Source organism: Arvicanthis niloticus, chromosome 11 (assembly GCF_011762505.2).
Source record: "Arvicanthis niloticus isolate mArvNil1 chromosome 11, mArvNil1.pat.X, whole genome shotgun sequence".
NCBI classification, from domain to species: domain Eukaryota; kingdom Metazoa; phylum Chordata; class Mammalia; order Rodentia; family Muridae; genus Arvicanthis; species Arvicanthis niloticus.
The window spans coordinates 26,290,960-26,312,266 of NC_047668.1; the positions used below are offsets into that span (position 1 = coordinate 26,290,960).

General features: G+C 41.2%; 1 protein-coding gene across 4 annotated transcripts in view; it reads right to left on the reverse strand.

Annotated features, from left to right (window-relative positions):
* Dock4 (dedicator of cytokinesis 4) overlaps positions 1–21,307 on the reverse strand; it is a 400,837-nt gene that overhangs the window by 33,754 nt on the left and 345,776 nt on the right. For 3 of the 4 annotated variants that reach the window (XM_076941952.1, XM_076941953.1, XM_034514331.2), the window contains exons 33-39: positions 19,216–19,242; positions 18,976–19,071; positions 18,143–18,203; positions 14,245–14,338; positions 7,174–7,322; positions 3,841–3,927; positions 2,024–2,128 (exon numbers count right to left, since the gene is read on the reverse strand). In XM_076941952.1, coding sequence (XP_076798067.1) covers positions 2,024–2,128; positions 3,841–3,927; positions 7,174–7,322; positions 14,245–14,338; positions 18,143–18,203; positions 18,976–19,071; positions 19,216–19,242 — 619 coding nt within the window. The remainder of the gene's footprint in view (positions 1–2,023; positions 2,129–3,840; positions 3,928–7,173; positions 7,323–14,244; positions 14,339–18,142; positions 18,204–18,975; positions 19,072–19,215; positions 19,243–21,307) is intronic. The other variant, XM_076941951.1, reaches the window with a different exon arrangement.

Below are 21,307 nucleotides of genomic sequence, written 5' to 3' on the forward strand. Positions count from 1 at the left end.
AGCATTTTGGGTTCCTAAAACTTTTATGTTCTCCAAACACTATACCTTCAATTCACAACAGATTAGCCAATTCTTGACATGATATGGAAGGAAATGTTGTTTTTCAAACTGTAAAACTTTGTATCAAGAGAAGAAGAGACTCACCTACATCAAAGTCACACTTCGCCCTGCTGAGGGAGTTTCTGGTCCCCCATGTTGCTCACCGCTCTAGAAGGAACACCACTCCACTGAGAACCAGGCCCCTGTGCTTTATTGGGTGCTCACAACCAACTAGGACTGGTTGTAGTCTTTTAAATTTAGCAAATCCTCTGCACTTACCATTATTATTTTTTTAATCTGGAAGTGATCTTTCTTTCATCTTCTGACAGGCCTACATGCCAATGCTGTGTGCATTTTTTTTTTTTTTTTTAAGTGCAACACAGATTTTCTATAATGTCAATGTAGCACTCAAGTACATGGTCATTTCAATCAATAAAAGACAACGTCAACTTGCTGAGTTCTTTCCCTGTTGGTGTGATAAAGAACCCTGAGAAAGGCTGTTTGGCAAACACTCAGGGCAGGAGGGTTTACTTGGGCTCATAGTTCTAGGACATGGTCCCTCACAGTGGGGAAGTGAGGGTGTCAAGTGGCTGGTCACATATCAGTCCACAAGCAGTCAGGAATAAGAGAGAGATGAATGTTCCAGCTAAGGTAGTTTCCTCTTTTTTTTATGCAGGGCATTCCTGAGGGTAATCCATTCTACATGACCTTTCACAGGAATGCCTGAAGGCTTGTCTCTCAGGTGGGTCCAGATTCTGTCAAGTTAATGGTCAGTGCTAACCAACATATCTAAATATTTACTGATGCTCTTTTGCTATTTTGATGTCCATTCTGCCAGTCTATCTACTTATCTAAAAGGCAGATAAGCTAAAGATTAAGCAATAAATGACATCTTTCTCTTTTCCCCTATCTGAGTAGACTCACCTTGCCCTTTCTTATATATGTTTACAGTTAAGGCCAGATGTAGCTCAACACAAATATTTTTATATTGAGATTTAAAGTTGTTATGCATTCAATTTGGTCTCTCTCTCTCTCTCTGTATGTATGTATGTACGTATATATGTATTTATGTTTGAGATCGGGTCTCAAGTAGCCCTGGTTGGCCTTGAATTCTTGATCATTTTGCCTCTACCTTTTGAGCACTGAGATTATATCTATGAGACTATGAGTGGCTTTTTTTTTTTTTTTTTTTTTTTTGACATGTCTTACTCTGAAGGCCAGGCAGGCCTGGAATTCACCATTGACCAAAGTAAAGATGTAGCAATTCTCCTGCCTCAGACTCCCAAGTGCTGGTATTACATGATTGAAGTGCCATACTTGGCTCATAAATAGAGTAAATGGATTTTATCAGGAATCCAGAGCACTTCTTCATAGTTCCCTAAGTGAGTAAAGGAACTCCTCTAACCAGAGTTTTAATACATGGAAGGATGTTTTGGATGGATGTGTTCAGTAACACTCACACATAGAAAATCCTATGTAGAGTGGTGTGAACAAGAGGGCCAATACTAAGTATTTTATACTGCTTCACAAAGTCTTGAATTACCCTTTGCAGAAACAGTTTATAGATGCAATAAGTCAGATGTCTCTGCTGGGTGATATTTACCTTTCTATAAAGTCATCAAGGACAAACAACACTTTTTCCATGGCTCTGGAGTAGGATTACGACTTGATGTGACTCTGTTAATTCATACAGTCTGCAACCACAAGCCTTCTACTGCCCTGCTCTACATTCTCTAATGCTAACTCTGGAAACTGCACACTGAATACAACAGTGAATAGCACAGAAGGAAAGATAGAACCATGGATGACTGTTCATAACGTAAATGCTGGAAGGGGTAGACTGTTTGGTTTTAAGAAACTGTTCAAGGCAAAACATGTCATCTCTTCTTGTCACTTGTCATACAATGTCACTAATATCTTAGTTTTCTTGATTGCAGGATCTGAGCTGGAAGGATTAAAGCAAATTCAGTAGTGTATAACTTACTCTTAAGAAAAATGGAAACTTTTTCCCATAAAATCCAACTCTGAAGAATTCAGGTTCCAGACGCTGCTGGTCCATGATTTTGTCATACAAAGAGGCTTCCATCATCTGGGAAAGCATAGGGGAAGTTCTGTGAATTGCATCCCATATGTCAGCCATACTGCTACAAGAATAGACTTCTATACACACGTGAGACATTTGAATTTCTTCAGAACCATACTTCCAATTCCTTTTTGATGCTTTGAGGAAAGGATCGGCAAGCCAACTTTGCAAATACATACTGAATACGTCAGCCTTTGTAGGCTACCTGGTTTCCCTGGTACTTCTCAGTTTGCTGGGACACAGGCTAGAGTTTACTGACCCTTGAAAGGATCAAGGGTTTTACTACATGTTCCCTACCAGAGGAGATAATGTCTACCAGTCTATTAAGGAAATATTTACTTCATCATAAATATATACAAGTCCCAATTAATACAAATAGTTAGATGCTAAGCCTCTCTGAAAAATTCTTATGCTACATGTACTTGCTTTCCCCTCTCACACAGGAATTCAGGACATGTAGAACATACAATCTTGTATAGGTGGGACAGGGTAAATCACCAGCCAGAACCAAGGGAGGTATGCAGCACAAAATGCTGTCTGGGCTAAAAGCTCTTAAGTGTCTTTGACAGTGTTCAAACTAGGTAGTCAAACAAAGCTCTTGGCTTCCCTTTTGTGGTATTGTTATCCCTGGGGTTTCCAGGGAAAGACTAATATTGTATTTTGAAGGCTTCCTCCTCCCCCAGTAACAGCACCCCAAAGAGCAGTTGATATGAAGTGTAATGTGTTGGGTTTATAAAAATCTTAGTGACTATAGCACCCAAGGGCTCTCACTGGTAAACACTGTAACCTCTCTTCTGTTGCAGGGACAGGATGCCAAGAGAAGTTAAATAGTAATGTTTTTATATAAAGCATCAGCATGATGAACTGAAGTTAAAACAAGTTTTTTTCTTTCTCCTTTAGTTTTTAAGCTAGGAGAAATATCATTGACCTGCTGACATGAAATACTTGGCCAAAAGTATAGGGTCAGTTCCCAGCAGTTAAATAAGGTGCTTGTGGTGTTGCAAGGGGACTTTGCAAGCTGTTGAAGGTTTATGCTGTTATGGTATCCAACGGCAATCTCAAAAGTGGAAGGGAATATCATTATCATTTAAATACGGAAGAGCAGAGAAACAGTGTGGCACCTCTGCACTCATCATGATAAATGCTTGTAACTCTCAAGAATAAGGATTTGTCTGAACCTAAAAGCAAGGAGATACAAACAAATGACTCAAGAATGAAGACTATAAAGATCCTTGAGCACCTGGTACTTGGTTTTGTAAGAACAATTTGCAAAGGTACAGAGAGAGGTTACATAGAATTTGTCCCGAATTGATTTTCACACAAGCCAGCTAACCATCTCTACCAGTTTATTTTGTAGACCATAGATACTAAGAACTGTATATTGTCAGGAAACTTTTGCATACTTGGGAAACTCTTCAAGGCAGAGATTTTCCACAATAAACTTAAAATCCTAGATTAGATTGTGCATTTCAGATGTGGGACTTTAGAAACAGATCAAGGGTTTCTTTCCTCTTTGTATACTAATCAAAAGAACACGCACAGATCGATTTGTTGTTTCTCTGCATACATGGCTGAGCATGCTTCAGGGAAAATACTTATCTTAGGGAAAGTTTCTGCATGCTGTATTATGAGGGTCACAGAGCTGATTTCCTATACCCCTGCTGGGACATTAGTCACTCAGGTACCACGCCTGAATCACAGACACCCAAGTACTTTACCCTCATCTTGCTCAGATTCCTGTAGTCATAGTAACTCTCATATTGCTCTGCAATCTTCCGGCACAAGATAATGCCGTTCTCCCAACACTGTGGACAGACAGTAACATGAAAGTAAGCATTTGTCATACTTACACACCTCTATCCAAAGATCAGGATATAGACACTTTTGGGATATTAAGACTTACTTTCTAAGTTTTTACAACAATCTAAAGTAATAACAATGCCATTTAAAGCATGAAAACACCATTCAAATAACATGTAACCCATTAAAAATGTTCAGAAAGTTGAATATGACAGTCCTTGTAACATTCACTAACACATGCTACAAAACCAATATTTTCTCATGTTCTGTCATACTCTGGAAACAACTGTAGTTTCAGGATGACCATGTGCATGGATGCAAACAGACTCAGTGTTCAGGAGGGAATTATCATTGGCCTCTAAGGCCCAGTAAGTCAAGCCTGGAAGCCTGGGCTCCTCCTTGGTGAACATGTTTCCGTGACTGTCAGGGACATTAGATTCTGGTTAGATCAGTATGTTACTTTCCGAAGAAATGTTTAAATTTTGTCATCTAGCATACTATCAACCATGTTTTTTCTTCAAAAGCCCAGACAGTATTTGCAGCTTTAGGGCCACACAACCTTTGTCAATTATTAAATTCATCTGTATTGCATGAAGTCAGTATAGTCATAACTGAGAATGGCTATGTTCTAATAAGAATCTATGGACACACACACACACACACACACACACACACACACACACAAAAGAATATATGGGCACAAAGGCAAATTTCATATAGTTTTCACATGCCTCATAGTATTAATAATCTTTTAATTTCTTTCAACCATTTAACATGTAAGAGCTATTTATAGCCTATAGGCTGTAGGACTGTGGGTAGTGGTCTAAAACCCTGACCTATAGCACAAATTTCTGGGGATGGGCCAATACATGAAACTTTGAAATAACTTATTGTTGGATCAACCCTGGAGATCAATGTAGTGACAGAACATATTCACAGAGTAAGAGACTTTGTAATACTCAGTCCTACATAGATGTCTCCATCATATACATCCTCTCAAGGCTAAGGGAACCCTGCAGAAGAGGAGGCAGAAAAAGTATGAGAGCCAGAGGGGATGGAGGATACCAAGGAAAGAAGGTCTTCCAAACACAACAGGAGAGACACATATAAGCTCTGGGGCACAGAGACTGTGGCAGCAGCACGGGGCCTCATGGGTCTACACCAGATGGGGTCCTAGAGCTGAAAGAAGTAACTACATGTTCCCAAGCCTAACCCAAAAGCTATCTCCAGTTGATAACTATTTGCAAATGAAAATTAGTTTTCTCCAAGGGAATCTCAACGGGGAAGCAAACTAGTTAGTCTAAGGGTAGGTCACACGCTCAGCAGTAGATGCCAACAGAAAACAAACTCAATGACATCTTTGCAGGTTCCTTGTCTTATCCTATTGTCAGGGCTTTTGCTTTTTATTTTCTCTTCCTCTCCCCTCTTCTTTTTCCCTTCCTCCTCTCCTCCCCATCCCTGCCTTTTAGGCTGCAAGTCTTTTGTGTATTATGACATCTACTTTTTTGTTTTCATGGGACTCCTGAGTGTGTGAACAAATGGGGTCTCTGTGTCTATATGTGTCGTGTGCCTTTTCTTGGCCTCTTTTACTTCTGCTTATCTGTTTTGCCCTATTTCCTTATGTTTAGTGTTTTTTTTTTTTTTTTAGCATACAAATTATATTATCATCCCTTGGAAGCCTGTTTGTTTTCTAATGAAAGACAGAAAAGGGGTGGATCTAGATGGTTGGGGATGTGGGGAGGAACGAAGAGGAGTAGGGGGAAGAAAAACCATAATCAGGTTGTGAATGTCTACACACACACACACACACACACACACACACACACACACAATTTTCAATAAAAGAAAAAGAAATAACTGTACAGGAAGGAACAAAGGCATCATGCTATTTTTAGTGTGAAGTCCTATCACTGTAGTTAGATGATAAATCAGGACATAAGATAAGCAATTTCCTTGCACCAAAATGTTAGGTTTACATTTATTAGTTCTATAGAAAAATGACAGCCTCTTGCTATATTTAACTCTCTGCTTAACCTCTGTGATTGAGACAACATATATAAAGCACCCAAAGGTTCAAATCAAATAAGCACTGGTGCTCAGATTCCTAGTGATTTAAAAGGGAGAGTCACACTCCTTGAGGAAGGACAGGAAGGAAGGAGGGGTGACACACTAAGTTGCAGTAAGTGGGTGAGGTTACTTCAGCATCCTGAGCATTTTAGCCATACTAAGGGCTAATGACTTCTTTAACACAGCCAGTTTCCTTCATTTTACCTTAAAAACAAAGGCAGAATGAGAAAGAATGCATTCCTATTTGGTGAGCAGGTGAAGGCAGATAGTAGTTTTTCAGAGACCAATGGCAGAGTGCTATGGTCTGAATGTTGTGTTTCTCCAAAATTTGTATGTCCAAATCCTAACTCCTCAGGTGTTCAGACACAGGGCCCCTGGCAGATGGTTAGGTCATAAAAGATTCAGTGTCCTTTAAAAATAGGTTTCCCAGAGTCAACTACTCTTCCATCAGAGCAATACATAGAGAAGACACCATTTATGAGAAAGTAGACCTTTACCACACTGAATCCTTTGAGGTCTTGACTTAGCCTTCTCAGCCTCCAAATCAGTGACAAGTAAGTAAATATATTTCAGTTGTTTATAATCCATCCAGTGCGTGTGTGTATATATGCACCAGCATGCACATATGTATTGCAACATGGGTGGGAGTCGGAGGACAGCTTACAGGAGTCTGTTTTCTACCATGAGAGTCATAGCCTCAGGTCATCAGGTTTATCAGCAGGAGCCTTTCCAACCAAGCTCCCAGTTTATATAATGTGGTAGAATAGTTAGCATGGACTAAGACAATGTCTGTTCCTCTGTTGAAGGACACCTGGGTTCTTTCCAGCTTCTGGCTATTATAAATAAGGCTGCTGTGAACATAATGGAGCATGTGTCCTTGTTATATGTTGGATCTTCTGAGTATATGCCCAGGAGTGGTATAGCTGGGTCCTCAGGTAGTACTATGTCCAATTTTCCGAGGAACCACCAGACTGTACCCCAAGATCAGTTAAAGGTGATAAGAACTTGGGCCTCATAAACCAACAGATTCCCCAGACCCATGACAGAACTATTTAATCAAAGTATCTAGGGGCCACATTTAGATACCTGAACAAGCGCTGGGCACTTCTAATAAATTCTATAGTATGGAGACCCTGCTGGAGAAGAAAGAAAAGTGAAGCGCAGGGGTTGCTGCCGAGACTTACTTTGCCTCGGTCAAAGTTCTGGATGATGGTGAGGTGCAGGTGCTCCTTGCGCTGCCACTCGGTCTGCATGGGGTAGGTCAGGAACTCCCTGAGGGGCCGATCCGACCACTCTAGCAGTTCGTCATATAACAGGAGGGTGTAGGCAGCCTCTGCATGGCAAGGAAAGGGACAGGAAGTTGGTCAGGACCTCAAACCATTTCCTTGTAATTAAGATTCGTTCCCCCAATTAATGCCAGACAATGCCATCCTCTGGTATATATATATACACCAGGAATACAAGGAATAAGTTAATGGTGACATGGTGACTTCTCAGTGACAGAATCATTAGAGATCTGGATTAAATATCTGTGTTTCTATTATTTTCTGTATCTCTCTTGTTTTTAGTTTTCCTTGTGTCAACATTCACATGCTTGCTGCATAATTAACCTGTTCAAGAAAGTCATGCTATAGCCAGTTCAAAGTTTTAGGGCAGACATGTCATTGTTTGTAGGGATGATCCATAAGTATATGTCTCTTGGATACTGGGAGACTTTCAAAAGCAAGCAAGCCAGTGAGCGAGTGAGCGAGTGAACAAATGAATGAATGAACGAATGAACTAACTAACTAACTAACTAACTAACTAACTAACTAACTAACTAACTGTGTTGGACAGTTTTATGTCTACTTGACTCTAGCTACACTTTGGAAGAGGAAACCCCAACTTTGAAAACACTTCCACCAGACGGTCTGTGGCAAGTCTTTGTGGTCATTTTCTTGATTGACAATTTAATACCAGAGGGTCCAATTCACTATGAGCAGTACTACCCCCTGGGTGGTGGTCAGGATGGTACAAGTAAGAAGACGGAGCAAGCCACAGGAACGAGCCAGTAAACCACACCCCTCCAATCACTTCTGCTTCAGTTTTACTCTACTTCAGTTTCTGCCCCAGCTTCCCTGGATGACATTAGAGATAAATTTTTTCCTCATCAACTTCCTTTTGGTCATTATTACAGCAAGAGAAACTCTTAGCAGCTAATGAATTTCCTAGTTAAGGAACATAGGCTTTTCCTTTGAATGATAAAGGGCTGTGAATTTGAATCTGGAGCCAAGATTTAGAAAGAAACCCAGCACTGGTGCTTTTAAGAAGCATTGGTAGCTGCACAGCTTCCAGCCCTCAGAGCTGAAGCCCTTGAGCTCCAACCTTAGCTTCTGAGGAAGAGAGTGAGATGTACTGTGGTCCAGAGAGAGCCAGGCATGGAAGCATTCTCAGTGTACTTGCCTGGGTACCTGCTGGCCGCCTTCTTGTGGGGATTAAATGTAAGATGGACAGAGAGTTTTCAAAAGGGTGAAAATGAGCGGAAATGGAAACAGTTGAAATCATAGAGGCTGCCATGGGAGACTGCAGTGAATGTGCAAGAATCACAGTGAGCACATTTTAGGGACTGTGCTGTACTTGGAAGAAGTGTCTAGCCAACTGTGTTCCCATCTTAGACCATGCGGGTCTACACCAACTGCTCCTAGGGTCTGTTCCCTCAAGCCTGAATAGCTCCTACTTTTTACTTCCTACTTCCGGGGCCACTTCCCTTGTTTCTCCTATCCCTTGTTCCCCTCCCAGCACTGCAGTGCTTGAAAGTCCCTTGGAAAATGACTGAGCTAGTCTCTCAGAATTAAGAGAACAGAGGCCTGCTCTGTGCTCACAAATGCTCATGGAAGGACACAAACGGCCCTGACAGTCAGATTCATAGAAAGAGAGGAGGAGGAAAGGCGAATTGGTGTTTAGTAGGAAAGCATTTCAGTTGGGTAAGCTGAGAAACGTTCTAGGGTCAATGGTGATGGCATATATATATATGTATGTGTGTGTGTGTGTGTGTGTGTGTGTGTGTGTGTGTGTGTGTGTGTGTGTGTGTGTGTGTTTGTGTATGTAAGATTTCTAACCTCTCTGCTACCTTCACAAACATGCTCGTCCTTGCGAGGGCAGGTATAGGTGAGTGGCACCTGGGAAAGTCTGATAAAGGAGAGATGCTGACAGGTGGCCAGAGGAAGCTGAGAAATGACTGCTGTGCCACAGAGAGGTGGCAGGACAAATCACAGTTGCTTTAGCATCTGATTGGGAAGGTGACGCTACACAGCTGAGGGATGGATGTATGCCAAGCGAGGGTGCTGTGGACTGTGCTGATGAAGGAAAAGCATGCACACCTTGAGGAGTTACACCCACACAAGACCCTATCCAGCTGGTTTTCAATAACCCCAAAGTTATGATTGCTTCATCCTGCTGTTCCATGCTAACTTTTCCGTTCTTTGGGAGCTGCTATGGACAGAAGAGGGATAAATTCCAAGGGACAAAGAGTTTAAAATTCTAAACGAAGTGCCACTGCATGGCTGACTACAGGCCACTCCATTAGTTCAACAAGCATACAGAGAGGAAAGCAATATACAAAGAGAAACAGAACAGAAGAATGGAGATGAACTGGGAACGCAAGGCAACTGCACAGAAGGCTGAAGGGAAGTTAAATCATTTCAACAGAAAGGAAGGTTCTCCGAGCAATCTCACTGTCTTCAAGGACATATACCAAAAATGAGGACAGGAGAGAGAAAAAATTGTGAGGGCCAGTGAGATGACTCAGAGGTAAAGAAGTTTAATGTGTAGACCTGGTGACCTGGGTTTGATTCCTGCAAGCACGGAAAGGTGGGAGAGTGAACTGACTCCTAGAATTTGCCTGTGACCTCCACGCCCACGTGGCATGCAGGCGCAATAAACAAACACATTAAGTAAGATGTGAGATGGGGGAAGCACATATTAATTATGATCTGAGGAACACGGAACTTTGAGCAAATAAAGAAAAAGCACCCATCTCTGATATCTCAGACAAATCTGGACTTTCTTGAAAAACCAAAATACATCTGTGTAGATACAGAATAACATGTCAGCTTATTTTCTCAATTATTATTTTTATCAATTTTTAAAGTAAAACAGTCTACTCTACTGCACTGTTCCCTCATGATTCAGGCATTATCAGCACTGAAGGAAAATCTTCATACCAGGTGTTAAAATTTAATTGATGAGTACATTCATTAGGGATGTATTTATTTAGGTCTCATATTCCTAGGCTCTCTTCTAGGAGCTGAGAAGACTAAGAACGAGAAAAAAAGAACTCATCCTTACCTGGGAATTACCTGTTTCTCTACACACATGCATACAACTATATGTGAATGTATGAGTGTATGTGTATGTATGTATGTTATATAATAATGCATATGATATAAAATATAACTAACAAAAAAACAACATGATAAATAAAATAAAGAATAAAATAAAGAATATGGGGTTGGAAAGATGGCTGACTTGGTGGTTAAGACCGCTTGCTGCTCTTGAAAAGTACCCTACCCTAGGTTCCAGCACAGACATAAGGCAGTTCACAATTGCCTCTGACTCCAGCTTCAGAGAATCCAATACCCTCTTCTGACATTCTCAAACACTCCTCTCTCTCCTGACATCCTCAAACACTCATCTCTCTCTCTCTTTCCTTTCTCTCAAGCGCTCTCTCTCTCTCTCTCTCTCTCTCTCTCTCTCTAAAAGAGAGAGAATGGGGAAAAGAGAGAGAAAGATCAGTTCAGCCATGGATAAGGGATGGTAGGTGTGGAGTTGGTAAGGGAACTTGAAGAAAAACAATTCGAGGACAGGAACTACCTCAAGGAGAAAGAATCCATAGACCTCAGGATTCAAGCTGAGGGAGGTTAAAGAGTCCCAGATAGCATGCAGGTCTCCAGACTATAAACAAATGCTGCAGAGATAGTGGGGTCAGCTAGAGGCCTTAAAGGCATGTTAAAATTCTAGAGATGTTACTGAAAGGATTTCTTTACTCACACTGTGTGTTAAGGCCACAGTTAAAGTGTTCCCTGAAAGAACAGTGGGGCAAAGCCCTCAATCTGTCATTCTCAAACTTACAAAAAGGATTCTGGTTAAGATGGGGCAAGTACCTTTCACTCTACTTTCTCAAGTCAGTCAGTCAGTCAGTCAGTCAGTCAGTCAGTCAGTCAGTCAGAACCCATTTCAACAGAATATGCGAGATGCTTAGAGGATCTTGAAAAGTAATTAGGAACAAACAGAGCAACTAGGAAAAGCCATCGCTATGAAAGGATTAAAATTTTTCAAAAACTAACAGGCAAGCAGAACCAAGAGTGCAGGTCAGCTTGGTCGTGAGCTCTGTGTTTCAGGAACTTGGCTGACCACAAGATAGATAGTTGATTATAAATAGGCTCTTAGAGACTAGCCTATACAAAATGTTCCCCATGACTGTTCCTTGGACCCTGTCACAAACTGAATAATGGACTGAGACTTTCCACAGGTACTCTCCAATAATCCTCCTTCACTCCCCCTGGGTTGTGATTGCCCCGCCCCCCCAGTTGTGTTTTTTGGCTTTAAATTTTCTCTGTCTCCAAAGCCCTGGGATCAGACCCCACTGCCCCTGTGTGGGTCATGGGTCTGCTCGAAATATACCTCTTGCTGATTGCATCAAGTTCAGTGTCTTGTGAGTTAATGGGTGGCCACGAATTCCTGAGGCTTGGGTGAGGTCCTCCCTTTGTGGGGGCCTTACAGCTAAAGATGATCACAATGTGTTCAGTTGTCTAATTTTTATTTTCTTCTTTTTATGTCTTCTGTCATAGAATTTCTGCAAATGGGATCAGACAATCACAACTCCCAGAAGACCTTTTCTCTTACAGAGCTGGGAAGGGCTTCCAGTGACACAGAGCTCTTACACTCTCTGGCTTTCTCTTCATTTTCCAACCTCAGCTTCACAACCAGAATACTAAGAACAGGGAGTGCCTGGGCCACAGGAAGAATGGGGAATCAAAAAGAAAAAAGAGCTCAAGAAAGAGCTCTTTGTACGTGAGGTCTGGGCTGATCTCTGAGGTGCATGTGTGGAGAGCAGACCGTCACTGACATAAGTAACACACCATAGTACAGACTATAACCAAAGACTGGAGACCCATGTTGGGTGGTACACATGCAGAGAACTGGAATGTATTGTAGAGGCCTTAAAAAAAAATCAGGCACTAGAATCACAACCTCTAGATGGTGGTGCAGGACCTGAGGTTTAAACGTAACTGGACTGATTGCCAAAATTAAAAATAACAATTGACAGAATGCTGAATCTCATAACATGATGTTCAAAAGGTCCAGGATGTAATCTAAAATTACTTGGCATTCAAGAAACCACAGAACTAAATAACTATCCAAGGGAAAAAGCAATTAACAGATGCCAACCCCAAGATGACTCACAGTTTGGAATCTTAGACTATGAAGCAGCTATTGAAACCATGCTCCATGCAGTGAACGTGAACACCCTTGAACAACTGAAAAGATGAATTTTTTTTTTATAGAAACCGAAGCTATTAGAAGAAAACAACAACATGACATTTTTAGAATGGAATAGTAACAAAATAAAGATTTCATTGGAAAGACACAATTCAATTCAGCTGAGTGAAGACGACAGAAAGCATCAGTGGGCTTGACATGAAGCAAAGGTAATTGTCCTAAATCATGAACAGAAGTGAAGTTGGGAGGAAATGACAGAGTCCTAGGACTCAGGGGACAATGAATGACCAGAGGCCAAATACTCATTCCATGGTAGTCCTTAAAGAAAGGAGTGGTATGTAAAATATATTTGAGAAGGTAATGCCTAAAACCTTTTCAGATTTGATGAAGGGAATAGATTTCAAAGAGCTTGGCAAAAACAAACACATTAAGCTTTAAGAAAACTACGCCTATGCATGTCATCATCAAACCACTGAAGACCAAATACAAATTCTCAAAAGCAACCAGAAAACATCATACAACCAGTCATTAAAAGATTATATACTTCTCACCACAAGCAGGAAGTCCAGGAGATAATGACAACACTTTTGAAGTATAAAAATCAAAGAACCATTCCCTTAGGATTCTAACTGCAGCAAACAGGTCCTTCAGGGATGAGGGTATGGTAGGTTGGGTTCAGGAAAGTCCATAAAAGCCCTGTGTGTTAAAGCTTGGTCCTGAGCTTGAGAGACAGCTCAGCAGTTAAGAGTACTTGTCCTTCCAGTAGCCATGACTCCCATTCTCAGCACTCAAGTCAGGAGGATCATAACCACTTGTAATTCCAGCTACCTAACACCCTCTTTTTTTTCTTTGGAGAGTTCCTGTACATGCATGGCATTCACTCACACACACACATATATATATACATATACATAAGAATTAGCTTGGTCCTTACATCAGTATTATGGAGAGACGGCTGGAAACTGTAAGACGTGGGGCTTGGTGGTAAGGTTTAGGTTATCAGTGTCATGCACGAAGTGACTGTGAGGCTCCTTTCTTCTTCCTCTCGAGTCATAGCCATGCCATGAGCAGCTATGCTTTGCCATGGACTTTCCTGGCCAGTATAAGCTACTTTGCTACAAGTCCAGAAGCAGCAGAGCCAACTAACAATAGACAAAAACCTTCAAATCCCTGAACCAAAACAAACCTCTAGTCTTCATATGTTGATTATCATAGATACTATGTTTCAATAACAGAAAGCTGACTGGTGAAAAGGGCAATAAATATATCCTTACTTGAAGAAAAAATATAAGAGAACCTCACTATCCAATCTCTTAAGCAGTAAAATTCCTCAGGACAAATAAAAATGTAGGGAAACTGAGAACTTCACAAATGGAGAGTCATCAAAGTGGCCAGTATCTTAGTAAATATAGTACTTTGTTTACAAATTCTTTAAAATTGGCATGACCATGAAAAAGCAAAGCTGACTGGTGAAGGAATTTCCAATGAGGACAGATTCAACACATATACCAGAAGTACAGCACAGAGTAGGGTGGCTAGAAAGATCCCGTGTTTTTAGGCATGTACTCTGTAATGCCAAGGGCAATCTCAGAAAAATCATGCAAAGACGGAGTAAAAAATACAGCACTAAGAAGCATACACATAATTAAAATGCATTTCAATTTTAGATGAAATGCCCGAGTCTTTATCCCTAACTGTGAAAGGAAGAGGAATTACCATAGCAAATGCATCAGTAGCTAGCTCACTTTCCCCAACTGAGTTCCAAGCATGGGTACCTGTGAAGTTCTGCGCCTTGAGATGCAGATCGTAGAGTTTGTGGATGTAGCGGATGTACATCTCCTCCTTGTTCAGCTCAGTCTTATAGAAGTTCTGTGGAAAAGAACACAGACCTGGGTGTTTCCTCAGCATCCAGGCATACACACACGTTCTTTTACTCTGTGAATGTTCCATGCCCCCCAAATCAAGAAAACAGATGCATTTTTCCTCCTGAATATCGTTTTAATAATAAAACAAGAAGCCTAAATGACAGCGACAGATTTTCAACCTGATACTATGTTAAACATCTGGCAACCAGTGGAAAAGCTGGAAATTCTTGGGTTATAATCAATGATACAAATTTCTTCTTTCATTCTCTTTTTTATTTGTTTTGTTTTGTTTTTCTTCTAAGATAGGGTTTTGTATGTAGCCCATACTGGCCTTGAACTCACAGCCTGATCCTTCTGCTTCAGATTTCATGAGCTGGAATTACCCCTTGTTCTCCTGTTAGTTTCCATTATTTGTTCTTAGTTTAGTTATCAACTGGGCAATCAGCCCATTTAAGTAACATATTAGAAATATGTAACAACCCCCCTGTATATTCAGTGTGTGCACTGGCAGCAAGAACATTTTCTTTAATTTCACACGTACCTTTTTTTCTAAAGAACTCTCTAGGACAGGAAGGAAGGATTATGGAGTTTTTCTTGCTAGGCATGGTCACACATGCCTTTAGTCCCAGCACAAGGCAGGGGCAGGCAAATCTCTGAGTTTGAAGCCAGCCTGGTCTGTAAAATGAGCTTTTGGTCAGCCAGGGCTATATTGAGAGACCCTGTTTTAAAACCAACCAACCAACCAGCCAACCAATAAGCATTTTTCTCTCCTGTGGATTTTGTTTTGTTTTTGTTTTTTGAGACATGGTCTTAGTATGTAGTCCTGGCTGGCCTGGAATTCATTATATCGACCAGACTGGCCTCAATCTCCCAGAGATGGCCCTGCTTCTGTCTCCCCAAGCTGGGAGTAAAGTTAAGTTGTAATGTTTCTTGTTTATGTTTAAAACAAACCAGAGAATTTTATGTCTGTTTATTATTATGGAATGTGCTTACTGAAAATGTTAAATAACTTTTCTTTTTTTTACAAATCTGAATTTTACTAAAATTCTCTAAAACCTTTTACCAAGTTTTACAAAAAATCCGATGTTTCTACCTGGATATATAAGCTGCAGGTACATTATGAAATTCCTGCTTCAGACACATGGGCTGTTGACCTTTGGTTGTTGGGTCTGATGCTACTTAGGGTATGAAGGACACTGGCTAGTGTTTAGGGGTGGGGAAAGCTATGTACTTGAAAAAGTGACAGTTTTCTCAAACAAAAAATGCCAGGAATCCTATAGGTTTCTATAGTTGATGAGCCAGTCAGGAACCTAACGATCAACTCTCAAAGGCGCTGTCTGCCCATTATCTGACTGGCATGCAGTGTTGAACCCAAGGAGTCTTTATACTGTGTGGGCACTGACATTGACTTGAATGCATTATTATTTCCAATTTATAACATTGGCTCTCTCCTTGCCTTTCATTTCCTGTAGAGCCTGGCAATCTTTAAAAAGCCAAGTAAACAATGCTACTCAACCCTCCCTCATTATCATCAAAATAATTTTTAATTAGCAGGAATTGTACCATAAACACAATCTAACAGCCCCACAGCAGGTTTTACATTATTAAGGGATGATTTGTTCTAATAGCTTTCTGTTAAGAAGCTGCATTCTTTCAGAACAAAAATAAGTGATCACTCTGTAAATGAATATTCCTCCTTAAGAAAAAAAAAAAAAAAAAAAAACCCAACATCTCCCCAGCTGGCAGATGACAATCTCTCACATATGTCTGCTAAAAACTATAACGCAGAGAACGAAATAATTATAATTCCTCCTGTTAGTTATGTCAAATAGTGTGCACCGTCACCAACTGCGAGTTAACCTCAGACTGCACACCAGCAGTCAGAGGCCTCCTGAACAGCATTTGCTGCTGACCTCACAGGAAGGTAGCGACAGGAACCATATTGCCACTAGCAAACATCCAAAACTTTCCATTTGGAGTTGGAGCTAAAGAGATGAGCTTCCAAGTTATAGAGTTGGGTTGTTAATAAGGATCCTTGTGCTGGTTTGCAAGTGGAACAGCTTTCAAAATGCTCACCGATCTCTGCTCTTTGTCACACGCCAAAGCTATTGGTGTCAGGCTCAAGTAATTACAACAAGGCCACTGATTTATGAGGATTCTTTCTTATTCCTCGTAGAAGACAAGAAGGAACAGAGGGCAAAGCAGTCATTCTTTTATCAAAGGAAATTGCCTCTTCTGTTGGACCAGTTGAGGAGATGAGCTGAGGGGCTGCATTAAGTGCTCATCTCCAAAGAGAAGGTACTTGGGAAGGAAGGTGAGGATGACAGGGTTCCTTAGGAAACAGGTAAACCTTTTGCTTTGAGGTTATTCATGCGCCTTTGAGCCTGGGCTGACAATGCAAACTGAAGCTCACAGAGCGCAGGGCATACAGGCAAGGATGTGGAAAGGGCTGAGGTTACTGACTGTGGTGGAAGACAGACAAAAAACATTGAGAAGATGGAAGGCTGGACAAAGGGAAGGACTGTGTCAGGCTGAGAAAGGACTTCGGGAGGAGAGGTCAGGGCCAGTGCGGCGGGTAGGCTGATAGCCAGTGCACTGTTGGTTCTAAGGAAGAAAATTATGTAAGTACATTGATGTGCAGAAGATGCACCCTCACAGAGTAAGCTTAGGTCTTGCTATTTTTAGGGGCTGGTAATCGAGGTAGAGATATAACAACTCATTAAAAAACGAGAAGGAAGAAGTGGGCGTGGTAAGGAAAGATAGGGCCATGAGCTCAGAAGTGAGAAGCAGTACAGCAGGAAATTAGGGCAACAGAAAAATAGTTTAGTGAAAGTTCAGAGATTTGAAAAGGGACAGAGGGGAGTGAGCAAAAGAAAAACAACAACAGTAAACCCAATGGGCTGAATACAGGCCAAGTACAGCTGCAAAGGTTTCAGGGCACAGGGCAAGAATGCCAATGACAGTACAAGGTTTTACCACAGACAAGGAAGTTTCATGAGTTCTCAGAAATACAAGAAAAAGAAACCGGGACATTCACAGTTTCAAAACTGGAAGAGGTCATTCTTCAATTCCAAATGAGATGAAGCAAAGTTAGCAAAATCATTAATTCACCAGATAGCAAAATATGAAAATTAATGTTCAGTGTGGGATTATTCTTTCGTGATGAAATCCCCCTCTATTTAACAAAAAGGGGGTGATACTTTTATAAATTTTGATTGGTCCAGAGTAATTGTGGTTTAGACTGCTGTCCTCTGTCTCTGTCTCTACATTGCAATGCAACTCTTTGCAATAGTGCTATTATGAATTCATCTGCAGAGGATAGTGAGTGATACTTAAGTGTATGAAGCAGAACACTTTTATAAGTTAGAAAAAAAGAGTTTGGTAATTGTTATTAAAATATACAATAATTGTGAGGAAGAGACAGAAGATAGGCAGACAGAAGATAAAGGGAACTCAATTCAGATACTGTGCTTTTCCTAAACCAGCATCTAGACTGAGTTGAGTAAGACATTCAACAGGGAAGACGTCAGCCCTTAGTCCCTCTGTGAGGTCTGCTCACTGAGGTCTGCTCACTGCCGATAGCACAGCACACAGCAGGAGCCTTCTGCAATGTTCATGTTCGGAGCTGAAGATTTTCTGGGCTTCATTCAACCTGAGGCTCATGATCTTTCTTTTAAAAACATTTTTACATTTTTGTAAGAAACATCCTGGAAAAGGGCACATGGGAGACTAAAAACAAACAAAAGTTAGTACTTCAGGGGAGAGCAGCAGAGGTGAGAGGGAAGGGGAAGCGGAGTCAGGTACTAACCAGAAGGCTAACTGTGCACCCGATCTTCTTGCCATCCACCTCTCCTATCTTCATGCAGTCCCTATAAACAAAAAGCAAGAGTCACACCGGGAACACACTTCCTCTCGTGGGGAAAGCATGACTGTTCTTTGGTGTCTGGTGTGGGGGTGGGTGAGGTGTCCACAGAGATCAGAGAATGATAGTGTGGGTTCCAGGAAAGGGACTGGACTCAAGATCTCTGACGGGACTGGAAGCAGAGACTGACTCCCAGGTGCAGTAGGAGCTTGCAGTGGAGAGGGAATCAGGGGGCAGGGAAGAGAGGGTGCCTAGCTCTCCTTCATCAGAGGTGTAAAATTGCCAGGGACAATGAACCAAGAAGAGTCTTATTCTTAAAATAAAAGAGAACCACTATGCATAGAATTGGGACAGCCTGCTCTAAAGGCAAAGTAAATGAATATAAAAATAAATTGTATTCCTTTAAAGGTGCAGCACACTGGTACAATCCCCTAGGTCTTCATTCTAAAGTGTTTGTACCACTGGCAATTTTTGAGTGGCTGAGTTTAAACACCCAAAGATTTTTCTTTTCTTTTCCTCCTTTCTGTTTTTGAGGACCATCAAGGACTCTGAGAACTCTTTCAACCTAAGACTTTGAAAGAATTATCAAAAACAGAACTAAACAAACAAGGAAACAAACACCAAAGCCAGATGCAAAACTCTGAACAAGCTGGTTTGAAGTCCAGGTGCTGATTAGCAATTCTTTGAATGGTTAACTCAAGTGCAATGCATATTACAGTTCAGTTATTTGGGCTTTTAACTAGAATGAAGCCTATCTGGAATCTTGGGATGCAGCTTACCTGTAGTCTAACAACCTCTCCATCAGCCGAGTGACAGTGGCAATTAATGAAACGCCACTTTCCCTCCATGTTTCCCGCTCAATTTTCTTTAGTAGACTGGAAAAGAAAGAACCCAGGGCATTTTCAACATTTATTTTTATCAGTCACCATGACAACCATTTTACTTTCATCAGTACCTTAAATGCCTTAGCAACCACTGCAACATCTCACAAGTAGGACAATTTGCAAACAATGTCTTACCTAGGGTAGGGACCAAATAGTGGAATTCTAATCCAGGAAGCATTGACAAAGCAAATCGATTTTCAGATTATCCAAGTCATAAAACACGAACTCATGCACATAATCATGCTTTACAAACATAACACAAGCACCTTGCAGCTCAAAGACGGTTTTCCCCCTGAGCTCTCCTGTTAGGCTGACGGAGACTGGTGCCTTGCCACATTAAATAACAGCATGGAAGCGAAACACAGGAGTCCCTCCAAGTTTACTTCCAAGTAAAGAGCTTGCTTTAGTCCCACAAACATGTTTTCCTACCTCTCGGTGGAACGCATCTTCACCCAAGCAATTTTGCTGCAATGCCACTGCTTACAGGAAAATCCTTGTACAGACGGGATGACGTTTGCGCTCGCTCTCTCCCTTCACTTAACATTTGCCCACTCAATACATATTGTACTATCTGTGCGCTCACTCAACGCTTTCATTCACTCTGTCATTAATCACAGACGGTTTTCTAAGCGGTTGTTACAGCAGATTGATGACGAGCGCCCGGGCCACATCTCTCCTCCTACATTTCTCCTAATCCTAAACACCTTGGAGCAGAGGCACTATGTCAACAGAAAACATTAATAGTCATCATGGTGAGAACCCGATTGGTTTTCAATCCCTAGCAAATGAACACTGTACTTGGGAAAGGCTTCCCAGCTGAGCTTCCCCCAAAGACAGGAACATAAGTGTGGTGGCTTGCTTCCTTAACCCTCTTATTTCAGTGATTATCATTTCTGTTCAAAATCTTTTTTCTTTTGCATCTTGATTAACAAGGCAGGGGGAGGAGGAAACAGTGCGAGTGTATCTTATAAACACAATGTAAACATGTCAAATCTGTACTTAGTTGAAAAAGAAACAGTAGAAGGAAAACTACCTTGGGAACGGTTTATTTTGTCTGTGGCTATATATTTTTTCCCCAATTTCCTTTCCATTTCCACCTCTTTTTCTTGCTCTTGCCATACCAGTACCCAGTGTTCTGTCTGTTCTCCATGTCTGCTGTCTGTCACATCATAAGCTTTCCTGACTGATTTTAAGTGCTTATCTAGATTGACCGTGGATTGGTCAGAGAGAGATGGCTTGGAGGCGTGGGGCTTGCCCTGACGGATCCTCTAGGGACAGCCTCTTAGTTTGTTTAAATGTGTTTTCACACACACACAAACAAAACAAAACACAACAAAACAAAACAAAACAAAACAAAACAAAAAAACCTTAACAGCACCTGTTTAGAGTGTAAGTGGCAAACTGGTACTGAACCAAGTTCGCACATCCTGCTAAATCATGCAGGATGCTACAGAGATTTCTCCAAGTGACAGCCCACACCCCACATACTCAGAGCTTAAAACCAACTACCTCAAGTTAAGTAATAATTCTAAAAATAGACAGAGGCTTCCTTCATGACTTTCATTAATTTGCAGCTTCCTCATGCAGTTGAAAATCAGAGCTATATCTCTGTCCTCTCAAAAGAGGGACAGCTGTGCACACCCTGCTTTCTTCAGTGACTCAAGACCAAATGTTAGGAACAAGTCTGGAACCATCTGCATCTGCGTCTGCATCCTTGGCCAGGTTTATTCCTTCATTTGGGGATCCTCCCACTTTACAATTCACCCGATACAACCTGAGGACACTATCGGCACAGGGAAACAGTCTTTCAAGATATCTTGGGTGAGACTGGATGTTTTCTCCTTGTCTGTACTCACACTCTAGTGTTGTTGAGGAGTATACAGAGACCTCATTTCATAAAGTAAGAGACAGTTTCTCACAAGCTTTTTTTTTTGATTTTCCAATGGTATTCTTCTATCAAATGGACCAGCAGGACAGACTACAGAATTGCTTACCATGAAGGAAATGGGGCTGGACAGTGGTGGTTTAATTTTCAGTCTGTCTTTCTGTATCATACCAGCCTAATGCTGAGAACACTGTTCTGACATATATACTCTCCTTGAACAATCCAAACAGCAGATTTGGATACGTGAGGCATGGTGTGTTATAGAACTAGTCTCCCAAATCCAAGCAGGGATGAAACATTCAACCTTTGGTTAAGGCCTTTGGAATAATTTGGAGTTGTAGA